This window comes from Oncorhynchus gorbuscha, unplaced genomic scaffold (genome assembly GCF_021184085.1).
Source record: "Oncorhynchus gorbuscha isolate QuinsamMale2020 ecotype Even-year unplaced genomic scaffold, OgorEven_v1.0 Un_scaffold_4930, whole genome shotgun sequence".
NCBI classification, from domain to species: Eukaryota; Metazoa; Chordata; class Actinopteri; order Salmoniformes; family Salmonidae; genus Oncorhynchus; species Oncorhynchus gorbuscha.
The window spans coordinates 1-24665 of record NW_025748846.1 but is presented as its reverse complement, the minus strand read 5'-3'; the positions used below and the strand labels follow the sequence as shown (position 1 = coordinate 24665).

Sequence of the window (24665 nt, the reverse complement as noted above, 5' to 3'; positions counted from 1 at the left end):
GTAGAGACAATTCTCTAAAAGGCGCTGGAGTACACGTCGAATGTGCTGAACATGAATCTCGAGTGACGGTGAAAAAATCAGGATATCGTCAAGGTAGACGAAAACAAAGATGTTCAGCATGTCTCTCAGTACATCATTAACTAATGCCTGAAAGACAGCTGGAGCATTAGCGAGACCGAACGGCAGAACCCGGTATTCAAAATGCCCTAACGGAGTGTTAAACGCCGTTTTCCACTCGTCCCCCTCTCTGATGCGCACGAGATGGTAAGCGTTACAAAGGTCCAACTTAGTAAAGAACCTGGCTCCCTGCAGAATTTCGAAGGCTGACGACATAAGGGGAAGCGGATAACGATTCTTAACCGTTATGTCATTCAGCCCTCGATAATCCACGCAGCGGCGCAGAGTACCGTCCTTCTTCTTAACAAAAAAAACCCCCGCTCCGGCGGGAGAGGAAGAAGGCACCACGGTACCGGCGTCGAGAGAAACAGACAAATAATCCTCGAGAGCCTTACGTTCGGGAGCCAACAGAGAGTATAGTCTACCCCGAGGGGGAGTGGTCTCCGGAAGGAGATCAATACAACAATCATACGATCGGTGAGGAGGAAGGGAGTTGGCTCTGGACCGACTGAAGACCGTGCGCAGATCATGATATTCCTCCGGCACTCCTGTCAAATCACCAGGTTCCTCCTGAGAAGAGGGGACAGAAGAAACAGGAGGGATAGCAGACATTAAACACTTCACATGACAAGAAACGTTCCAGGATAGGATAGAATTACTAGACCAATTAATAGAAGGATTATGACATACTAGCCAGGGATGACCCAAAACAACAGGTGTAAAAGGTGAACGAAAAATCAAAAAGGAAATGGTCTCACTGTGGTTACCAGATACTGTGAGGGTTAAAGGTAGTGTCTCACATCTGATACTGGGGAGAAGACTACCATCTAAGGCGAACATGGGCGTGGGCTTCCCTAACTGTCTGAGAGGAATGTCATGTTTCCGAGCCCATGCTTCGTCCATAAAACAACCCTCAGCCCCAGAGTCTATCAAGGCACTGCAGGAAGCAGCTGAACCGGTCCAGCGTAGATGGACCGACAAGGTAGTACAGGATCTTGATGGAGAGACCTGAGTAGTAGCGCTCACCAGTAGCCCTCCGCTTACTGATGAGCTCTGGCTTTTACTGGACATGAAATGACAAAATGTCCAGCAGAACCGCAATAGAGGCAAAGGCGGTTGGTGATCCTCCGTTCCCTCTCCTTAGTCGAGATGCGAATACCTCCCAGCTGCATGGGCTCAGTCTCTGAGCCGGAGGGAGGAGATGGTTGAGATGCGGAGAGGGGGAACACCGTTAACGCGAGCTCTCTTCCACGAGCTCAGTGACGAAGATCTACCCGTCGTTCTATGCGGAAGGCGAGTGCAATCAAAGAGTCCACGCTGGAAGGAACCTCCCGGGAGAGAATCTCATCTTTAACCTCAGCGTGGAGTCCCTCCAGAAAACGAGCGAGCAACGCCGGCTCGTTCCAGTCACTGGAGGCAGCAAGAGTGCGAAACTCTATAGAGTAATCCGTTATGGATCGATCACCTTGACATAGGGAAGCCAGGGCCCTGGAAGCCTCCTTACCAAAAACTGAACGATCAAAAACCCGTATCATCTCCTCTTTAAAGTTCAGATAATTGTTAGAACACTCAGCCCTTGCCTCCCAGATAGCTGTGCCCCACTCCCGAGCCCGACCAGTAAGGAGTGAAATGACGTAAGCGATCCGAGCTCTCTCTCTTGAGTATGTGTTGGGTTGGAGAGAGAACACAATATCACACTGGGTGAGAAAGGAGCGGCACTCAGTGGGCTGCCCAGAGTAACATGGTGGGTTATTAACCCTAGGTTCCGGAGACTCGGAAGACCAGGAAGTAGCTGGTGGCACGAGACGAAGACTCTGAAACTGTCCTGAGAGGTCGGAAACCTGAGCGGCCAGGGTCTCAACGGCATGACGAGCAGCAGACAATTCCTGCTCGTGTCTGCCGAGCATTGCTCCCTGGATCTCGACGGCAGTGTTGCGAGAATCCGTAGTCGCTGGGTCCATTCTTGGTCGGATCCTTCTGTTATGCAGGTGAATGAGGACCCAAAAGCGACTTAACGGAAACAGAGTCTTTATTCCAGTTTTAAACAAAAGCGATAATCCTGGATATTATCTAGGTAAATGCAAAAACAGGAAAACTGAAATCCACTCGTCAGTAGAGAGGAATGACTGGAGACGCGACCACAGACTGCAGGTCGCTTCGGGAAGACACCGGCCGTAGCTGACATTGACACCTGCTCACACGCAGCATCTGAAGAAGGTAAAACACGACAGGGCGGAACAAGGACACAGAACAGCGAACATCAAACAAGGATCCGACAAGGACAGAAGCGGAAAACAGAGGGAGAAATAGGGACTCTAATCAGAGGGCAAAATAGGGGACAGGTGTGAAAAGAGTAAATGAGGTAGTTAGGAGAATGAGGAACAGCTGGGAGCAGGAACGGAACGATAGAGAGAGAGAGCGAGAGAGGGAGAGAGGGAGGGGGAGAGAGAGGGATAGAAAGAGGGAAAGAACATAATAAGACCAGCAGAGGGAAACGAATAGAAGGGAAGCGCAGAGACAAGACATGATAATCAATGACAAAACATGACACCACTATTATTCTGACATTTCACATTCTTAAAATAAAGTGGTGATCCTAACTGACCTAAAACAGGGAATTTGTACTAGGATTAAATGTCATGATTTGTGAAAAACTGAGTTTAAATGTATTTGGCGAAGGTGTATGTAAACTTCCGACTTCAACTGTATGCATCTGTTGGTCACAGATACCTTAAAAAAAACGGTAGTCAGTATCTGGTGTGACCACCATTTGCCTCATGCAGTGCGACATAAGATAAAGGATTTAATGTGTTTTTGTATTGAATACACGTGTCGTGGAAATTACTACCAAGGACTCAGTCAAACTTAAATTAATAATTATTTATTATCAGCCAGCTGGAGAGATTCCAACAAACGTACGGTCAGGAGCTCTTTCGGGGCAGTCCCGTTAGTCCTCTTCTATACTGGTAACACAGACAAGTTATGATTTACATTATTCATCATTAACATTTGGTTCCTGAATGTAAATTATAGAACATATTCTGAGCGTTCTGCCAAAAGGTCTGATGGGGTCATGACCGTCTCCCCCTCATATCTCTACCCAGCACCTACAGGAACCAATGACTATATGAGACATGATGTACAATTCAAGACTCTCTCTTCAGATAACATTTCCCCCACACATGAATATACACCTACCATTGGTTAAACTTTTTTATTATACATTATTTAATGGATAATATGAGTTCATAAATTAAAAGATAGCTCTGAACACCTCCTCCCCCACCCCACCACACACAGCACTTCTACTCCAAGACGCTTGTAACATATGGATCCAGAGCTGCATATTATGCTACACATGTTACCATGGCAATCAGACATACTAAAGTGTTAGAGAATGGGAGATGGATGACTGTTTACAAGATGTTTTCTATGTAAACTTTATTTAGGGATCTGGAACTGGTGCCAGAGAGAAGGGAGATGAAAGAAAACATGTTTGTGCTTTCTGGTGTTTTATCAGTGACCCTGAACGAGCAAAACTCTTCCCACACTGATCACATCTATAAGGCTTCTCTCCTGTGTGTATGAGTTGGTGTGTAGTCAGGGATCCTGATCGACTGAAGCTCTTCCCACATTGATCACATCTATAAGGCTTCTCTCCTGTGTGTATGCGTTGGTGTTTAGTCAGGTGATCTGACGTCCTGAAACTCTTCCCACACTGATCACAGCTATAAGGCTTCTCTCCTGTGTGTATGTGTTGGTGTATAGTCAGGTGATCTGATGTCCTGAAAATCTTCTCACACTGATCACAGCTATAAGGCTTCTCTCCTGTGTGTATGCGTTGGTGTATAGTCAGGTGATCTGATGTCCTGAAACTCTTCTCACACTGATCACAGCTATAAGGCTTCTCTCCTGTGTGTATGCGTTGGTGTGCAGTCAGGTGTCCTGATTGATTGAAGTTCTTCCCACATTGATCACAGCTATAAGGCTTCTCTCCTGTGTGTATGCGTTGGTGTTTGATCAGGTCTCCTGATCGACTGAAGCTCTTTCCACAATGATCACAGTTATAAGGCTTCGCTCCTGTGTGTATGAGTTGGTGTGTAGTCAGGTTTCCTGAATGATTGAAGCTCTTCCCACACTGATCACAGCTATAAGGCTTCACTCCTGTGTGTATGCGTTGGTGTAGAGTCAGGGATCCTGATTGATTGAAGCTCTTCCCACACTGATCACAGCTATAAGGCTTCTCTCCTGTGTGTATGCGTTGGTGTAGAGTCAGGGATCCTGAATGATTGAAGCTCTTCCCACACTGATCGCAGCTATAAGGCTTCTCTCCTGTGTGTATGCGTTGGTGAATAGTCAGGGATCCTGAATGATTGAAGCTCTTCCCACACTGATCACAGCTATAAGGCTTCACTCCTGTGTGTTTGTGGTTAGTCTGGGCTCTTGACTGATTTAAGTATTTCCCACAATCAAAGCAGGTATAAGGTCCCTCCCCTGAATTAATTCTCTGAGATTTTAAGGTATTAGATGCATGCTCTAGAGTGTGAATTTGCTCATGATTTGTCAAGTCTTGTTTAGCAAAACTCTTCCCACAGACAGAGCAGTGGTGAGGTTTCTTCCCTGTACCTCTATGCTGGTGTTTGAGGTGTTCTGATCTGGAGAGACTCTTCTCTTTCTTGTCAGCATCATAATGTTGTTGAGGCTCCCCAGATGATAAGCCCCTCCCACTTAGAGAGCAACGATTAGGGATGTCCCCTGTGAAACAAAGATATTGAATAATTAGGTTTTGCAAATATGAGTCCGTAAACAGATGGGTCCTTCCATGAAATTAAGGCCTTTTGGGTCCCTTTCATATTTTTCCAATAGAAATTGTGCATCAGTATTACATTTTAAATCGTTGACATGCTTTGAAAGAACAATCTCTCTAATAAACCTGTTTACATTGACACATCTGAAATCAGGCTGATGGGACTTTGATAAACGCAGAAAATGGCCAATCAAAATAAACTTTCTACCACAGCCACTGTGGTTTATGAAGCAATAGGTAAAAATAAGTTTTGTATGTGCAAACTATTTCTAAGCTGCATATTTTCAGTTCCCTGAACTCACTGCATTCGGTCAAAATAATGTTTTGTGCTGCTTGTGTTAGCACATGCAGATTAAATACACCTCTATAACTCTGATTAAAGTGTTTACATGTCCTAATCATTCTAAAGATTGTTCAGAAAACCAGGTGTTTTTAAAGGTGTATCCTTACTTCAGTTATGACCTCACACCAATTAAGATCAGCAGAGTAAGATGTTTACATGACTAATGACATAATCAGTTTAATAGGAAATGATTAGTGTGCATCTAAAGCCCTAGTTATTTGGTTACTTTGACAGTCATTTCTGAACATGATTTATTTCATTTAATTAGTGATTCATTTACATCTGTCCTCCATTTTAAAGGTCAACCCATGTTGTAATATGGTGAAACGGTTCCTTACATTTTTTGGGGAAAAGAAACATTGGACATTAAACAGTCAAATTATAGAGCAAAGGCAGGTAAGCTGGTTCTAGTCTTTTTATCAATTCTCTGGTGTTTTTTGTTGAAAACCGAGCAAGTGAACCATTTTGCCCATAAATTGATATGGTAGAATTGAAGCTTGTATTCAATGTTCACTCCTGGTGGAACAAAAGTAGCTTCCATTGACCCTGTCAACTTCCATTGTCATAAGCAAATTTTTGGCTGATTTAAAGGACTAATTTTACCAATGTAAACTAGTGGTTTTGTTGTTTTCAGTTGTCCCCTGTTACTTTATTTAGCACATTGGCACTTAGTACAGTATTTATTTTCATATAACCTCTGGAGAAAACATGTTTTTATGAAGTTGAACATGTGCTCTTCATGAAAGAATGTTAAAATTAGGTGAAATCTGAAAGTGTTTTGGGGGGAGGTTCTCAAAATTAGGTGGAACGACCAGATATTGTCAGCAATATATAATTAACCAATTAATTGTTAAAGAAGCAGACTAATCTAATCCACATGGTTCTTACTTAATGAAATCATATCTCCATGTTCCTCTTCTCCTTCTCCTCTCTCAGTTCCACTCTGCCCCGGTGTTTTCCTGCAGTCAACCAGACCCAGCAGTAGAGTACGGAGAGGCAGTCGACCTGGGGACTCCTGGAGGGTGGAGGGGGACGGGCTAGCTTTGTCCTGTTGGCCACAATAAGTTTTACAGTTGATCATTAAACCAAATATTGTATTAATTCAGTCTAACCCTTTGATTTGGGTGCATCCCTAGAATATCCCCTTTTACCTGAAATGTTCAATCGTTCACTATAAGCCACAAATCTAAGAGCGTTGGATTGGTGGATATGGGCTAGTTTCCACCATATTTCTTTATAGCAGTCATTTCCTATCAAACAACACAGAAGTGGAGAAGCAAGAGGGATAACTGGGCCCAAAATCTGGCTTCTGGCTTATTTGATCATATATACATTTTCGTAACGAGTTGGTTGTTAGGAGTGCATTGGTAACGAGTTGGTTGTTAGGAGTGTATTGGTAACGAGTTGGTTGTTAGGAGTGTATTGGTAACGAGTTGGTTGTTAGGAGTGTATTGGTAACGAGTTGGTTGTTAGGAGTGTATTGGTAAAAGTAGGACACCTCACATCCAAGGAAACTTTGAGGAGAAAAAAAAAACACTTTGTATGGAAGTAGTGCCTGGTCGTCACTAGTTACCACAAACACACCCATTTCTACAACTGATATTTTTAAATGTGATTTTAACCCTAACATTGAAAACACTACCTTTATGCCTAAACTTAAATACAAATACGATATAGGCGTTTGACTTTGTGGCAACACGCATATCTGCCCTCTCATTGCCTATAATGGTCCCAACTGATCTAGCATCTTCCTGATTGCCTTCCAGCTGCGTTTCAAACTCAACAGCCTTCGGCTAAACCCTCAACCCTTGAATTGCGTTTTACATCTGAGTGCCTTAAATGTCCCTTGCCCAAGCGAGGGAGAGTGATGATCCGAGAGGCAACGTCCTTGGTGTAAATCTTGAAGTTTAACATAAAAACAACCAACCTAAAGCTATTAATGTACCTCGTAAGCTAACGTACCCAGCTAGCGTCGAGGTTACCGGAACATTACATTTATATAGACTTTATTACATGGCTTAGCACAAAGCCAAGATGGTCCATTTCTTTATGTAATCTTAATTTAACTAGGCAAGTCACATATTCTTATTTAAAATGGAGGCCTAGGAACAGTGGGTTAACTGCCCTTTTCAGGTGCAGAATGACAGATTTTTTACCTTGTCAGCTTGGGGATTCCTCCTTAGCAAACTTTTCGGTTACTGGCCCAATATTGTAACCACTAGGATACCTGCCGCCCATAATAGAGGTGCATATTGACTCAGGTGGCACATACACATTGGTTCTGCTTACACATATACTAATGGTTAAGTCCATGTCCATATCGATTCAGCTTACTACTTCTAAAAACAGTATAGGAACTGGAAAATCCAACACCAGCACTCCTATCAGGTAGCTAGTATTGTGAATTGTTCAGTACATATGTGGCAATTATTTATTTCAGAAGGAGCCAGCAAAACTAGTGCATCTATGTGCTCTCTGTCTTTGGACACCATTAGACAAGCACATGGTTATTCTTGTAACTGTTATGGCCAACTATGGTTACACCTCTTGGGTTTTTCCCAGAACAGGGGTTCCCCTTTCAGTAGTCAGCAGGATGTTATGGATTGGTTAATCCTATAGAGTGCCAATGTAACGGATGTGAAACGGCTAGCTGAGTTAGCGGTGCACGCTAAATAGCGTTTCAATCAGTGACGTCACTTGCTCGGAGAACTTGAAGTAGTAGTTCCCCTTGCTCTGCAGGGGCCGCGGCTTTTGGGAGCGATGGGTAACGATGCTTCGTGGGTGACTGTTGTTGATGTGTGCAGAGGGGCCCGGGTATGGGCGAGGGACGGTCTAAAGTTATACTGCTACACCAAGGTCTGTTGCTGTGGTCCTACATGTTTAAAAACTATTTATGTGACTCTACAGGTTGCATGTCCTAATATGAAGGCAATATGATAACGGTGGCTAAATGCAACAGGTGATAAGCCATTAAGAGGACTTACGATGAGTGTGAAGTAAGAAGGACAAATGTATAAATATTCTGTGTCAAGACTGGAAGGCAGTCGTTTTCATGATTCCAGCTCTGCTTTTATTATTGTTACTGTAATTTAATTATGCTAATGTGTTTTCATTAATTGACAACCCTTAAACTATTTTATTAGAATTTGTAAGATTCTTGTTTGCATAAAATAGACGGAGCCCAGTCTTTTTAATAATAGGTAACAGAATTTATTCTCGGAGCGCGCTGCCACTTCACCATGAGCAACAGTTTATATACAAAACATGACGTCATTTCATTGCTTAACAGAAACCCCTCCTCTCGACAGGGACAAAGTGAGGTGAAAAGTTCATTCTAACTTACAACACACTCCCAGGTAACTTTTGACCCCTCAACATTATCAATCACCACTTAGATGACAGTTCTAATTAACAGAAAACCTAGGAATGCACTCATTGTCTTATCTAAAAACCCCAGAGGTCAGTTTCGTCGGTTCAACCATAGGTTAACAACCTTATCTGTTTACACAGTTCACTTCTTTCTTCCTAGTTGGAATGGTGTTCATTAACTTTAATTACTCCTTGTCTGTGTCACACAATCACATCTTATGAACTCATATTGTTAATCAGATATAAAACAGAGTATAAGTTTACTTAGTTACAGTTCCATTTAAAATGATTTGTTCAGTCATTTAATCATTTTACCAACAATTATGAAGTAATAAAAAAATCTACTTGTACTCACAGGCTCCAGTATTTGTGAAATGTGATTACCCAAATATTTCCACGACACTAGCTACAGTTTACCATAACTGGCTAAACATGATTGTATTTACTGCCTTAATTTTGCTGGACCCCAGGAAGAGTAGCTGCTGCCTTGGCAGCTAATGGGGATCCATAATACATACAAAGTTGGTTAAACTGCCTTGTTCAGGGACAGAACGACATATGTTTATCTGGTCAGCTCGGGGATTCGGTTACTGACCCAACGCTCTAACCACTAGGCTACCTGCCGCTCCAAACAGAACACAGCAATGTAGAGGTTCAAATATGATGAAAACGAGGCCTAGACATTTTATACAACACAGTGGGCATATAATGTTAAAACCAGAGTTACCCGATCCATTGGGAAGCTACTGTTTCTTGTATGATAGGAACTGTTCGACCCAAACTGTTCTCGTCAACAATTTCCTGTTGTCTTGTTCTTCTTTAGGGTTTTATGGCAGACTACACCTATTGGAGTATTACCGCCACCTACTGTACGGCGAGTGAACGAAGAAGAAAAATATCTATCCAAATTATTTATATCGTAGGTAAAGTATTCATGCAGTACATCTCTCCATAATTGTGTAAAATCTTCATGAATATGTTCCATTATAAATCTACTGATGTCTTGCCACAGATTCTTTACTTGAATACCATAAAAAAAAGATTCAACACGGTTTCTGGGTGGTCATTTCAAACGGTACAATTTGAATGTATTTCTTTTTTAAAACTTCTTCATATAGTGGTTGGCAGGATAATATAAATTGATCATTTTATAATAAACATCCTTAATTGTGTTAGTCAGTACGTTTGTGTGAGACAACAAATATTATCAATAAAACAATTCCAATAAGGCATGACATAAGGTGTATAGAGAGATACAAAATCCTGTTGATACAAGGAAAGTATCGCTCTGTTGTTGAATGGACCAAAACAAGAACAAATCTTTACTACTATTGAGTCAACAGCTGTAATCTAAGGTAGGTTCTGAGGGTCTTAACATGTTCCTGAATAATAAAGCAACACCTGAGGGAATGGAGACTAAAATAATTGTAAACTCTTTAGACGAAATAGGGATCTTGTCAAGTGATAAGGATAGGATATTATTTCTGAACCAATATTCTAAAAACAAAGATTTATTGTTACACAATATGTGCTGATTATTCCAGATATAATATACGTGTGGAGAGAAATTATGCTTCTAAATGAAGGTTCATGACTAGAAAACCTGCTGAGGAAATGCAGAGCTTCACTGGAACTTTGTCAATAGCAAACCAACATGAAGTTAAGGCCACCAAAGTAGAAAAGGCATGATGAGGAATAAGGTTTCACATAGAAGTAGGTCTTCTTATGTAGTGTTTTATCAAATTGATCTTAAAAGTATTATTTAAGGTAGGAATGTCCAGACAATTCAGCCCACCACTCATGTGTTCATTACAACAGTTTCCTAATGTGACGGGTTCGGTTTCTCCACAGAAAGTTAAAAAGCATCTGGTCTGTTGAAAGGGTTCTACATGGAACCCTAAAGAGTTCTACCTGGAACCAAAGAGGTTCTAACTGAAACACAAAAGGGTTCTTCAAAGGGTTTTCCTATGGGGACAGCCGAAGAACCCTTTCAGGTTCTAGATAGCACCTTTTTTTCTTAGAGTGTAGTACTGCTATACCCACTCCTCTACAACACTTCAACCGACCAAATAAATGATGTCATGGAGCATCACCATGGCGATGATGATTTGTGCGACTTAATGACATTTGGAGTTCCTGACATCATTTGTTTGACTTCTAACTATTAGAGAGGATGGCTGCATCTGGAATGTCACCTGACAGTATATAGGTAATAGGATGCCATTTCAGACAGACTCTGTGTAGGTCTGTTCTGGATGACTAATGTGTAGGTCTGTTCTAGTCTGGTGGATGGATGGTGTAATAGATTGGTCCTGAAGGTCTGTTCTAGTCTGGTGGATGGATGGTGTAATAGATTGGTCCTGAAGGTCTGTTCTAGTCTGGTGGATGGATGGTGTAATAGATTGGTCCTGAAGGTCTGTTCTAGTCTGGTGGATGGATGGTGTAATAGATTGGTCCTGAAGGTCTGTTCTAGTCTGGTGGATGGATGGTGTAATAGATTGGTCCTGAAGGTCTGTTCTAGTCTGGTGGATGGATGGTGTAATAGATTGGTCCTGAAGGTATGTTCTAGTCTGGTGGATGGATGGTGTAATAGATTGGTCCTGAAGGTCTGTTCTAGTCTGGTGGATGGATGGTGTAATAGATTGGTCCTGAAGGTCTGTTCTAGTCTGGTGGATGGATGGTGTAATAGATTGGTCCTGAAGGTATGTTCTAGTCTGGTGGATGGATGGTGTAATAGATTGGTCCTGAAGGTCTGTTCTAGTCTGGTGGATGGATGGTGTAATAGATTGGTCCTGAAGGTATGTTCTAGTCTGGTGGATGGATGGTGTAATAGATTGGTCCTGAAGGTCTGTTCTAGTCTGGTGGATGGATGGTGTAATAGATTGGTCCTGAAGGTCTGTTCTAGTCTGGTGGATGGATGGTGTAATAGATTGGTCCTGAAGGTCTGTTCTAGTCTGGTGGATGGATGGTGTAATAGATTGGTCCTGAAGGTATGTTCTAGTCTGGTGGATGGATGGTGTAATAGATTGGTCCTGAAGGTCTGTTCTAGTCTGGTGGATGGATGGTGTAATAGATTGGTCCTGAAGGTATGTTCTAGTCTGGTGGATGGATGGTGTAATAGATTGGTCCTGAAGGTCTGTTCTAGTCTGGTGGATGGATGGTGTAATAGATTGGTCCTGAAGGTCTGTTCTAGTCTGGTGGATGGATGGTGTAATAGATTGGTCCTGAAGGTCTGTTCTAGTCTGGTGGATGGATGGTGTAATAGATTGGTCCTGAAGGTCTGTTCTAGTCTGGTGGATGGATGGTGTAATAGATTGGTCCTGAAGGTCTGTTCTAGTCTGATGGATGGATGGTGTAATAGACTGGTCCTGAGTGGCGTAGCGTTCTAAGGTTCAGCATCTCAGTGCAAGAGTCATCACTGATGGAAGACAAGACTAAATGAAAAGTGGATCGGCGATGGCTAGAAGGTCGGTGACGTGGAACGCCAAACGCCGCCCGAACAAGAGGGGACCAACGTCGGCGGAAGTTGTGACACACGTTTGCTTTCTGGTGTTTTATCATTAATATTATAGTTTTATATTATTCTACTATACTGTTAAATTAGACATACTATACTGTTTTTACTGAGAGAATTGTCTATTGTTATATTTTACTATATTACTGAGGGAATTGTCTATTGTTATATGCTAATATTCTTTGCTGATACAGGCTTGTCTTGTGTGACTTAGTCATAACTCTGAGCGTACAGATGTATGAGCTGTTTGGGTGCTACCACAGTATGTGACCTCCGCTGTTTACAATCAGCAGGAATGTAGCTATGTGGGAAGTGCAGGGAGGAACAGTGAGTGGTGGCAATATCAGCCATCATGATCTACACAGACCAGCTAAATTACTTCGTGCAAATCTGTTTCCAGTGTCTGTTTCTGAACATCTGCTAACTGTCAACGATAAAAAGGGATGTACTTTCAATAAAAGGCTAAAGACAGCTCTGTTCATTGAGCTTTCAACACGGACTATTCTTAGTGATGGTTGATTGCTTCATTTTTGCATATCTTACAATAAATATATTGTTTGAAAAGTCTCTCTTCCTATAGCATTTCTCTGACACCACAAAGACAGGAGTAAGGATTCTCTCCAGCGTGTGCAAGCAGGAATTGAGTTTAATAAGAAGAACATTGTTAGATACAGTCGTAAATATTGATACTTTTAAGAGAACGGGGCTGGGAGATAGGATTTAGTTGCTGACCCACACTCCAGTACAGTAGGTGGTGTAATGTACCATAAAGTTGATAGGATTTAGTTGCTGGCCCACACTCCAGTACAGTAGGTGGTGTAATGTACCATAAAGTTGATAGGATTTAGTTGCTGGCCCACACTCCAGTACAGTAGGTGGTGTAATGTACCATAAAGTTGATAGGATTTAGTTGCTGGCCCACACTCCAGTACAGTAGGTGGTGTAATGTACCATAAAGTTGATAGGATTTAGTTGCTGGCCCACACTCCAGTACAGTAGGTGGTGTAATGTACCATAAAGTTGATAGGATTTAGTTGCTGGCCCACCCTCCAGTACAGTAGGTGGTGTAATGTACCATAAAGTTGATAGGATTTAGTTGCTGGCCCACCCTCCAGTACAGTAGGTGGTGTAATGTACTAAAGTTGATAGGATTTAGTTGCTGGCCCACCCTCCAGTACAGTAGGTGGTGTAATGTACCATAAAGTTGATAGGATTTAGTTGCTGGCCCACCCTCCAGTACAGTAGGTGGTGTAATGTACCATAAAGTTGATAGGATTTAGTTGCTGGCCCACCCTCCAGTACAGTAGGTGGTGTAATGTACCATAAAGTTGATAGGATTTAGTTGCTGGCCCACCCTCCAGTACAGTAGGTGGTGTAATGTACCATAAAGTTGATAGGATTTAGTTGCTGGCCCACACTCCAGTACAGTAGGTGGTGTAATGTACCATAAAGTTGATAGGATTTAGTTGCTGGCCCACCCTCCAGTACAGTAGGTGGTGTAATGTACCATAAAGTTGGATGCCAACCACTGATAAACCCCAAAGAAGAATATGTATTTTCATTGTCAGAGTGAGTATCTGGTCATATAATGGATCATCTGACTTTCAAATCAGTGGAGGTGAACAAGTGCACATTTTGGGAGGAAGTAGAGATATATTAGATAATATGACAGATTTCCAAACATGATATAGCTGTAGATTAACGTTACTTTGCTGAGGGAAAAAATATCCTAACAACTTTTACAATCATGTTTATTTTTGTCCAGCAGTTTAAACCGAACACAGGAATGTGGAGGATAAAAGGTGATGAAAACTAGTCCTAGACATTTTATACAACACAGCGGGCATATGTTAAAACCAGATTTACCTGATCCATTGCGGAAGCCATTGTTTCTTTGTATGGCATGAAATGTTGTAGGGTACAGTTTGACAACTTTGTTGTAGTGTTCGGATAATGACAGCTAGTAATGAGTTGCTGAGAGAAAATTCGATTCTCAAGACTGCAACTGATGCGCCCCTAGACCAGAGCAATCAAACATCTATGTTAGAACAAATAAACGTCTCATGTAACCTAGTATTATCACAGAAAGTTCCTGGATAACATTTTACGTGATCAATAAAAGTCGAGTAAAGTCAAGAAAATGTCCAACAACACCCCTTTCACTAAGAATCCTGTTGTCTCCTATCGTCTACTTTTACCTGGCAGCCACTTGGAACAGATGCACAAAGAGGGAGGATCTCAACAAGCCTCTCTCTCGTGAGGGAGTGTCTGGGAATTAAATGTTCCGGTCTTTCGCTGCTGATACAATGGCAGCTGCTGTTCACTACCAGCACAGATAGGAAATATCAGATATTTATGCAGGTCTTTGCAATGGCTGCATCAAACCTAATTCACAAGTAATTCTCCGGTCAAAAATAAACGTAAGTCCAGCGGTGGAAAAAGTACCCAATAGTCATACTTGAGTCAAAGTAAAGATACCATAATAGAAAATGACTCAAGTAAAAGTCACACAGTTAAATCTACTTGAGTAAAAGTATTTGGTTTTAAATATACTTAAGTATCAAAGGTAAATGTAATTGTTCAAGTATAAGTATGAATAATTCAAATGTCTTTATACAAAGCAAACCGGAAGGCACAAATGTATTGTTTTTTAAATGATTTACGGATAGGCAGGGGCACACTCCAACACTCAGACATAATTTACAAAAAAGTATTTGTATTTAGTGAGTCCGCTAGATCAGAGGCAGTAGGGAGGACCAGGGATGTTCTCTTGATAAGTGTGTGAATTGAACCATTTTCCGGTCCTGCTAAGCATTCAAAATGTAGCGAGTACATTTAAGGAGTAAAAAGTACATCATTTTCAACAAGAATGTAGTAAAGTAAAAGTTTTCAAATATATAAATAGTAAAGTACAGATACCCCAAAAAACGAATTATGTAGTACTTTAAAATATTGTTTATTTAAGTACTTCACACCACTGTGTAAGTCTTTCTTCTTAACTAAACTACAGTCAAATATACTGTATTTATAACTAACACCCTTCTGTCTATGTATATAACTTGTATACAATAAATAAACAAAAGCAAAGCACAGCACAGCAGGCCTATACGGTTCAAAGTAAACCAGACTTACCGGATCCATCGTGGAAGCTATTGTTTTCTTCAGTGTTTCTTACTAAGACAAGAAATGGGTAGGCTACATACAGTCCAGTTACTATGTTCTCACAGAGTTCAGATAAGGATTAGGGGGTTGCAGGGGGAGAATTCCTGTCTCAAGTCTGCAACTGATGCACCCCTAGACCAGAGCAATCAAACATCTATCGAAATATCCAAGCTTGATTACGTTATGACAGCATAACGTCTCACATCTTTATTTAACTAGGCAAGTCAGATAAGAACACATTTTTATTTACAATGACGGTAGAGGAACAGTGGGATAACTGCCTTGTTCACGGGCAGAACTAAAGTTGTTTACCCTGTCGGCTCGGGGATTCGATTTAGCAACCTTTCGGTTACTGGCCCAACGGTCTAACCACTAGGCTACCTGCTGCCCCAGGCTAATCTTACTTCAGAAAGTTCCTCGATAAGATTTTACCAAAACTATACAGATTGAGTAAAGTCAAGAAAATGTTCAACAACACCCCTTTCCAAAAGTATCCTGTTGTCTGCTATCGTCTACTTTTACCTGACAGCAACTTGGAACAGAGTTCTATTTGAGTCCAGATGTTCTCAAGGCTGTTGTTGCATCTCCCTCCCTGCAGCCTAGAAACATAAAGAGACAACAAACACACTTTATAACTGGTGAAAAACTACACCTGATACTTCCATTAAGCAGGAAAACGTCTCTATTATAACAGATGTGTAGCACTGTAAGACACGTGTTTCTCTGTTGTTGTTTTAAACCTGTTTTATTCTCAGGACCAGGACTATAACACTGAGTATTGGGACACAGGGTAACAACATATCCTGGTCTCTTCTACAGAATTCAACTAAAAATTTTTTTTAAATACATATTTAAAAAAAAAAATGTATATCCAATCAGCAATGTAAAAGAAAACATGAAACCACATTCGTATGTATGTTTTACAATGACATTTACATGCAAGCATTCGTTCCACATAACAAATCACCAATAAACAGTAGAATGTTGAGGTATAAGATATTATGAAGTGTATTTCCAGTGTGAAGAGAGAGAGGTTTGGTAGGAGACCTTACTGGCTGTGAGGAAACAGAAGAGTGTGAGGTCTGTGTTTGACATGACCTACAGGTACTGATGGGCAGAGCTGACTTCCTGCCCCCATGATGCCTCTTCCTAACAACCAACACATCATTCGATTCACAATAAAATGTGTGAACATCTTTCTGGAGCAAACTTAATACACAATAAGGAAAGTTCAAAGATATCACAAATTAAATCCTTTAAAATAAATTCAACAACTTAATTTGACGACACTAATAGTCCTATATCTTCTGTACTTCTATGTGTCCCATCAGCTACACTAAAACCTGGTGAAAGGTTTTAAAATAAATATGTGAATATCTTTTAGGAGCAAACTAATTATACAAGAGGACTATGGTCCTTTTAAAAATTGATCATTAGATTTTTTAAAAACATATAATTAATGTTATAAGCAGACGTTGTTGAGCAGATAATGGAATATATTTATTGATCTATTGAATACATGAATACACACCTTGTATTGTTGAAACATGATCTTCCCACACTGATCAGAGCTATAAGGCCTCTCTCCTGTGTGTATAAGTCGGTGTTTGGTCACGGTGAAATCTCAAGCAAAACTCTTCCCACACTGATCACAACTATAAGGCTTCCCTCCAGCATGAATCCGCTGGTAAATGACCAATTTTCTCTGTTTAGCAAAATTTTTCCCACAGTCAGAGCAGCGGTGGTGAGGTTTCTTCCTGTAAGTCTTTGCTGGTGTTCATTGAGACGTTCTGATCTGGAGAGACTCTTCTGGAGAGACGACTTGTCAGCATCATGTTGTTTTTGAGGCTTCCCAGATGATAAGCCCCTCCCACTGAGAGAGCTACGGGTAGAGTTGACCGCTGTGAAACAAAGATGATGAATAGCAGGTTAACTGTTTTGTGTGTATTCACTAAACAGGACTGTTTCGTTTGTTCGTTCTTCCTAGTTATTATTTTGTGTAGTGTTCAGTGTTGATTATATTAAAAATCATGAACACTTACCACGCTGCACCTTGGTCCTCACCTTCTTCCACCGACGACAGCCGTTACAATAGTAAAGACACAACACCAGGCTCCCAGAACGTGAAGGCAGATGCATTGTCTCGGCTGTATGACACAGAGGAGCGGTCCATGGATCCCACTCCAAAACTCCCCGCCTCCTGCCTGGTGATGCCAGTAGTGTGATGAGCTGGACACGGACATTGAGCAGGCGTTACGTGCATAGCGCGCTCCCGTCCAGTGTCCCGCTGGGCATCTGTACGTCCAGTCTGCTGTTCGTGACCGGTTGATCTATTGGGGCCGGAACCTGCGTCCGCGGTTTGTGGGGCCATTTAAAGTCCTGAGGAGAGTGAACGAGGTTTGTTACAGGTTACAACTTCCACCCGATTTCCGTATAACCCCTCGTTCCATGTGTCTCTCCTCAGGCCGGTGGTGGCTGGTCTGCTCCAGGAGTCTGAGGTGCGGAAGGTTCCTCCGTCCCCTCTGGACATCGGGGGGCCCCCGGCGCACGGGGTACGGTCCGGAGGAGAGGTGCTGGGTTCCGGTCGAGGATGTGTTGGACCCTTCAATGCTGCAGGAGTTCCTCCGTCTTCGTCCGGATGCGCCTCGCCCTCCCGGTCGTCCCCGAGGCCGGTGTCGGCCCATTGCTGGAGCCGCGCGTCAAGGGAGGGGGGGGTACTGGCACGACTTCCGCCAGAGTCGGACCCTCTACTAGTTCGGGTGGCATTCGCGGTCGACGTCACCGACCTTCTAGCCATCGCCGATGCACCTTTCATTTTCCATTGGTTTTGTCTTGTCTTCCCTCACACCTGGTTTCAATTCCATCAATTCCATTTTGTGTATTTAACCCTCTGTTCCCCCCCATGCCCTTGTCCGGAAGTGTTGATTGTAAGAGTTTGTGCACATAATGTCTGGCGTGCGAAGGGTTTCGTCCCATTGTATTTATTTATTGTTTTTGTTCACAGTGATTTTTATGATTAAACTGCACCGTTATAACACAGTCTTTGATCTCCTGCGCCTGACTTCTCTGCTGCCAGTACGCACGCATTACAGTATGTGTGTATCAATAAGCTGAGGTTACCTTATAAGGCAACCTAGTACAGTAGCTTCTCTGAATTCATTAACATTGTCCACTGTCACACAAGACCAAAATGTCAAAACCAGACAGTGGTTACAGCCAGGGCTTAACCACAAAGACTAATATAGATAGTTTGTGCCTTGTATAGTGGCAGAGTTTTTAGACACATAGCAACAGCATCTTACTATAAGTTCTGCAGCAAAACATGAACCTTAAGGTCCCCTTAATCAACAATGCTACCTCATCTCCATACTGTATTTACTTATGTATCTTGCTCCTTTGCACCCCAGTACCTCTACTTGCACATTCATCTTCTGCACATCTACCATTCCAGTGTTTAATAGTTATATTGTAATTACTTCGCCACCATGGCCTATTTATTGCCATACCTCCCTTATCCTACCTCGTTATTGTCTTGCATCCCTTATCCTACCTCATTATTGACTTACATCTCTTATCCTACCTCATTATTGACTTACATCTCTTATCCTACCTCATTATTGACTTACATCTCTTATCCTACCTCATTTGCACACTGTTTTTCTACTTTATTATTGACTGTATGTTTGTTTATGTGTAACTGTGTTGTTGTATGTATCGAACTGCTTTGCTTTATCTTGGCCAGGTCGCAGTTGGCCTACCTGGTTAAATAAAGGTGAAATAATGGGGAGGGTCTTTGGGCCCCACCCCCTACAGGATCCTCTGTACCCGTTTGGTAAAGCTTTCTCTATGAATCACCTGTCTGTCATTCATTTCTAGTACTACTGTCATTTTAACCTGGAATGTTGTGGTTGACTCAGTTCTCTGAAGGAATCGCCAACTGTCTCTAAGGCTGATCAGATGGAGCTACACCATCCCAGATGAAAGGGGAAAGCAGACACTGAATGGTTAGTTAGAATCACCTTTGGATGTATACATTTTACATGTTTGGTCATTTAGCAGACACTCTTATCCAGAGTGCCTTACTGTCATGTTTGTCATTTATTGTCATGTCTTGTCCCTGTGCTCCCCATGCTATTCGTTTCCCTCTGCTGGTCTTGTTTGGTTCTATCCCTCTCTCTCCCCCTCCCTCTCTCACTCTCTCGCTCTCTCTTCTCTCTGTCGTTCCGTTCCTGCTCCCAGCTGTTCCTATTCCCCTAATCATCATTTAGTCTTCCCACACCTGTTCCCGATCCTTTCCCCTGATTAGAGTCCCTATTTATTCCTTTGTGATCCGTTCCTGTTCCGTCGGTTCCTTGTATTGTATTCACCATGCTGTGATTGTGTATCACCCTGTCCTGTCGTGTTTTGTGCCTTCATCAGACGCTGCGTGTGAGCAGGTGTCTCAGTCGACTACGGCCTGCGCCAACCCGGCGACCTGCAGTCTGTGGCCGCTTCTCCAGTTGTTTTCCCTCTACAAATCTAGAGGATTTCAGTTATTCCGTTTTGAACATTAATAAACTCTGTTTCTGTTAAGTCGCGTTTGGGTCCTCTTTCACCTGCATGACAGAAGGAACCGACCAAGGAATGGACCCAGCGACTTCAGACGCTCGTTACACTGCCGTCGAGATCCAAGGAGCCATGCTCGGCAGACACGAGCAGGAATTGTCTGCTGCTCGCCAGGCCGTGGAAAACCTGGCTGCTCAGGTTTCCGACCTCTCTGGACAGTTCCAGAGTCTACGTCTCGTGCCACCTGTTACTTCCTGGCCTGCCGAGCCTCCAGAACCTAGGGTTAATAACCCACCTTGCTACTCCGGGCAGCCCACTGAGTGCCGCTCCTTTCTCACGCAGTGTGAGATTGTGTTCTCTCTCCAGCCCAACACATACTCTAGAGAGAGAGCTCGGGTTGCTTACGTCATTTCACTCCTTACTGGCCGGGCTCGAGAATGGGGCACAGCTATCTGGGAGGCAAGGGCTGTTTGCTCTAACGATTTCCAGAACTTTAAAGAGGAGATGATTCGGGTTTTTGACCGTTCAGTTTTTGGTGGGGAGGCTTCTAGGGCCCTGGCTTCCTTATGCCAAGGTGAACGGTCCATAACGGATTATTCCATTGAGTTTCGCACTCTTGCTGCCTCTAGTGAGTGGAACGAGCCGGCGCTGCTCGCTCGTTTTCTGGAGGGACTCCACGCTGTGGTTAAGGATGAGATTCTCTCCCGGGAGGTTCCTTCAGATGTGGACTCTTTGATTGCTCTCGCCATCCGCATAGAACGACGGGTAGATCTTCGTCACCGGGCTCGTGGAAGAGAGCTCGCATCAACGGTGTTTCCCTGCTCCGCATCGCAACCATCTTCCCCCTCTGGCTTTGAGACTGAGCCCATGCAGCTGGGAGGGATTCGCATCTCGAATAAGGAGAGGGAACGGAGGATCACCAACCGCCTGTGCCTCTATTGTGGAGTTGCTGGACATTTTGTTAATTCATGTCCAGTAAAAGCCAGAGCTCATCTGTAAGCGGAGGGCTACAGGTGAGCGCAACTACTCAAGTCTCTCCATCAAAGTCCTGTACTACTTTGTCGGTCCACCTACGCTGGACCGGTTCGGGCGCTACATGTAGTGCCTTGATAGACTCTGGGGCTGAGGGTTGTTTCATGGACGAAGCATGGGTTCGGAAACATGACATTCCTTTCAGAGAGTTAGATAAGCCTACGCCCATGTTCGCCTTAGATGGTAGTCATCTTCCCAGTATCAGATTTGAGACACTACCTTTAACCCTCACAGTATCTGGTAACCACAGTGAGACTATTTCTTTTTTGATTTTCCGTTCACCGTTTACACCTGTTGTTTTGGGTCATCCCTGGCTAGTATGTCATAATCCTTCTATTAATTGGTCTAGTAATTCTATCCTATCCTGGAACGTTTCTTGTCATGTGAAGTGTTTAATGTCTGCCATCCCTCCCGTTTCTTCTGTCCCTACTTCTCAGGAGGAACCTGGCGATTTGACAGGAGTGCCGGAGGAATATCATGATCTGCGCACGGTCTTCAGTCGGTCCCGAGCCAACTCCCTTCCTCCTCACCGGTCGTATGATTGTAGTATTGATCTCCTTCCGGGGACCACTCCTCCTCGAGGTAGACTATACTCTCTGTCGGCTCCCGAACGTAAGGCTCTCGAGGATTATTTGTCTGTGTCTCTTGACGCCGGTACCATAGTGCCTTCTTCCTCTCCGGCCGGGGCGGGGTTCTTTTTGTTAAGAAGAAGGACGGTACTCTGCGCCCCTGCGTGGATTATCGAGGGCTGAATGACATAACGGTTAAGAATCGTTATCCGCTTCCCCTTATGTCATCAGCCTTCGAGATTCTGCAGGGAGCCAGGTGCTTTACTAAGTTGGACCTTCGTAACGCTTACCATCTCGTGCGCATCAGAGAGGGGGACGAGTGGAAAACGGCGTTTAATACTCCGTTAGGGCATTTTGAGTACCGGGTTCTGCCGTTCGGTCTCGCCAATGCGCCAGCTGTTTTTCAGGCATTAGTTAATGATGTTCTGAGAGACATGCTGAACATTTTTGTTTTTGTCTATCTTGACGATATCCTGATTTTTTCTCCGTCACTCGAGATTCATGTTCAGCACGTTCGACGTGTTCTACAGCGCCTTTTAGAGAATTGTCTCTACGTAAAGGCTGAGAAGTGCTCTTTTCATGTCTCCTCCGTTACTTTTCGTCGGTTCCGTTATTTCCGCTGAAGGCATTCTGATGGATTCCGCTAAGGTCCAAGCTGTCAGTGATTGGCCCGTTCCAAGGTCACGTGTCGAGTTGCAGCGCTTTTTAGGTTTCGCTAATTTCTATCGGCGTTTCATTCGTAATTTCGGTCAAGTTGCTGCCCCTCTCACAGCTCTTACTTCTGTCAAGACGTGTTTTAAGTGGTCCGGTTCCGCCCAGGGAGCTTTTGATCTTCTAAAAGAACGTTTTACGTCCGCTCCTATCCTCGTTACTCCTGACGTCACTAGACAATTCATTGTCGAGGTTGACGCTTCAGAGGTAGGCGTGGGAGCCATTCTATCCCAGCGCTTCCAGTCTGACGATAAGGTTCATCCTTGCGCTTATTTTTCTCATCGCCTGTCGCCATCTGAGCGCAACTATGATGTGGGTAACAGTGAACTGCTCGCCATCCGCTTAGCCCTAGGCGAATGGCGACAGTGGTTGGAGGGGGCGACCGTTCCTTTTGTCGTTTGGACAGACCATAAGAACCTTGAGTACATCCGTTCTGCCAAACGACTTAATGCCCGTCAAGCTCGTTGGGCGTTGTTTTTCGCTCGTTTCGAGTTTGTGATTTCTTACCGTCCGGGTAGCAAGAACACCAAGCCTGATGCCTTATCCCGTCTGTTTAGTTCTTCTGTGGCTTCTACTGATCCCGAGGGGATTCTTCCTTATGGGCGTGTTGTCGGGTTAACAGTCTGGGGAATTGAAAGACAGGTTAAGCAAGCACTCACGCACACTGCGTCGCCGCGCGCTTGTCCTAGTAACCTCCTTTTCGTTCCTGTTTCCACTCGTCTGGCTGTTCTTCAGTGGGCTCACTCTGCCAAGTTAGCGGGTCATCCCGGTGTTCGAGGCACTCTTGCGTCTATTCGCCAGCGCTTTTGGTGGCCGACTCAGGAGCGTGACACGCGCCGTTTCGTGGCTGCCTGTTCGGACTGCGCGCAGACTAAGTCGGGTAACTCTCCTCCTGCCGGTCGTCTCAGACCGCTCCCCATTCCTTCTCGACCATGGTCTCACATTGCCTTAGACTTCATTACCGGTCTGCCTTTGTCTGCGGGGAAGACTGTGATTCTGACGGTTGTCGATAGGTTCTCTAAGGCGGCACATTTCATTCCCCTCGCTAAACTTCCTTCCGCTAAGGAGACGGCACAAATCATTATTGAGAATGTATTCAGAATTCATGGCCTCCCGTTAGACGCCGTTTCAGACAGAGGTCCGCAATTCACGTCACAGTTTTGGAGGGAGTTCTGTCGTTTGATTGGTGCGTCCGTCAGTCTCTCTTCCGGGTTTCATCCCCAGTCTAACGGTCAAGCAGAGAGGGCCAATCAGACGATTGGTCGCATACTACGCAGCCTTTCTTTCAGAAACCCTGCGTCTTGGGCAGAACAGCTCCCTGGGCAGAATACGCTCACAATTCGCTTCCTTCGTCTGCTACCGGGTTATCTCCGTTTCAGAGTAGTCTGGGTTACCAGCCTCCTCTGTTCTCATCCCAGCTTGCCGAGTCCAGCGTTCCCTCCGCTCAAGCGTTTGTCCAACGTTGTGAGCGCACCTGGAGGAGGGTGAGGTCTGCACTTTGCCGTTACAGGGCACAGACGGTGAGAGCCGCCAATAAACGCAGGATTAAGAGTCCAAGGTATTGTTGCGGCCAGAGAGTGTGGCTTTCCACTCGCAACCTTCCTCTTACGACAGCTTCTCGTAAGTTGACTCCGCGGTTCATTGGTCCGTTCCGTGTCTCCCAGGTCGTCAATCCTGTCGCTGTGCGACTGCTTCTTCCGCGACATCTTCGTCGCGTCCATCCTGTCTTCCATGTCTCCTGTGTTAAGCCCTTTCTTCGCACCCCCGTTCGTCTTCCCTCCCCCCTCCCGTCCTTGTCGAGAGCGCACCTATTTACAAAGTACATAAAATTATGGACATGCGTTCTCGGGGGCGGGTCACCAATACCTAGTGGATTGGGAGGGTTACGGTCCTGAGGAGAGGAGTTGGGTTCCGTCTCGGGACGTGCTGGACCGTTCGCTCATCGATGATTTCCTCCGTTGCCGCCAGGATTCCTCCTCGAGTGCGCCAGGAGGCGCTCGGTGAGTGGGGGTACTGTCATGTTTGTCATTTATTGTCATGTCTTGTCCCTGTGCTCCCCATGCTATTCGTTTCCCTCTGCTGGTCTTGTTTGGTTCTATCCCTCTCTCTCCCCCTCCCTCTCTCACTCTCTCGCTCTCTCTTCTCTCTGTCGTTCCGTTCCTGCTCCCAGCTGTTCCTATTCCCCTAATCATCATTTAGTCTTCCCACACCTGTTCCCGATCCTTTCCCCTGATTAGAGTCCCTATTTATTCCTTTGTGATCCGTTCCTGTTCCGTCGGTTCCTTGTATTGTATTCACCATGCTGTGATTGTGTATCACCCTGTCCTGTCGTGTTTTGTGCCTTCATCAGACGCTGCGTGTGAGCAGGTGTCTCAGTCGACTACGGCCTGCGCCAACCCGAAGCGACCTGCAGTCTGTGGCCGCTTCTCCAGTTGTTTTCCCCTCTACAAATCTAGAGGATTTCAGTTATTCCGTTTTGAACATTAATAAACTCTG

The 24665-nt window shown here is 44.0% G+C and overlaps 1 protein-coding gene across 4 annotated transcripts; it reads right to left on the bottom strand.

Annotated features, from left to right (window-relative positions):
* Positions 1 to 3053: 3053 nt before the first annotated feature.
* Positions 3054 to 15428, bottom strand: LOC124028867 (zinc finger protein 501-like). Of its 4 annotated transcripts, none has more exons than XM_046340780.1 (3): positions 14017 to 14165; positions 6156 to 6315; positions 3054 to 4872 (listed from the first exon to the last, which is right to left on the bottom strand). In XM_046340780.1, the coding sequence occupies exons 1-3, from the start codon at positions 14053 to 14055 to the stop codon at positions 3563 to 3565; spliced, it is 1509 nt and encodes a 502-aa protein (XP_046196736.1). In that variant the 5' UTR covers positions 14056 to 14165; the 3' UTR covers positions 3054 to 3562. The 4 variants fall into 4 exon arrangements, with proteins under 4 accessions (XP_046196736.1, XP_046196738.1, XP_046196739.1 ...); XM_046340782.1 differs by lacking the exon at positions 14017 to 14165 and adding an exon at positions 15283 to 15428 and having other exon boundaries at positions 3055 to 4872; XM_046340783.1 differs by lacking the exon at positions 14017 to 14165 and adding an exon at positions 8992 to 9589 and having other exon boundaries at positions 3055 to 4872.
* Between the last annotated feature and the right edge of the window lie 9237 nt (positions 15429 to 24665).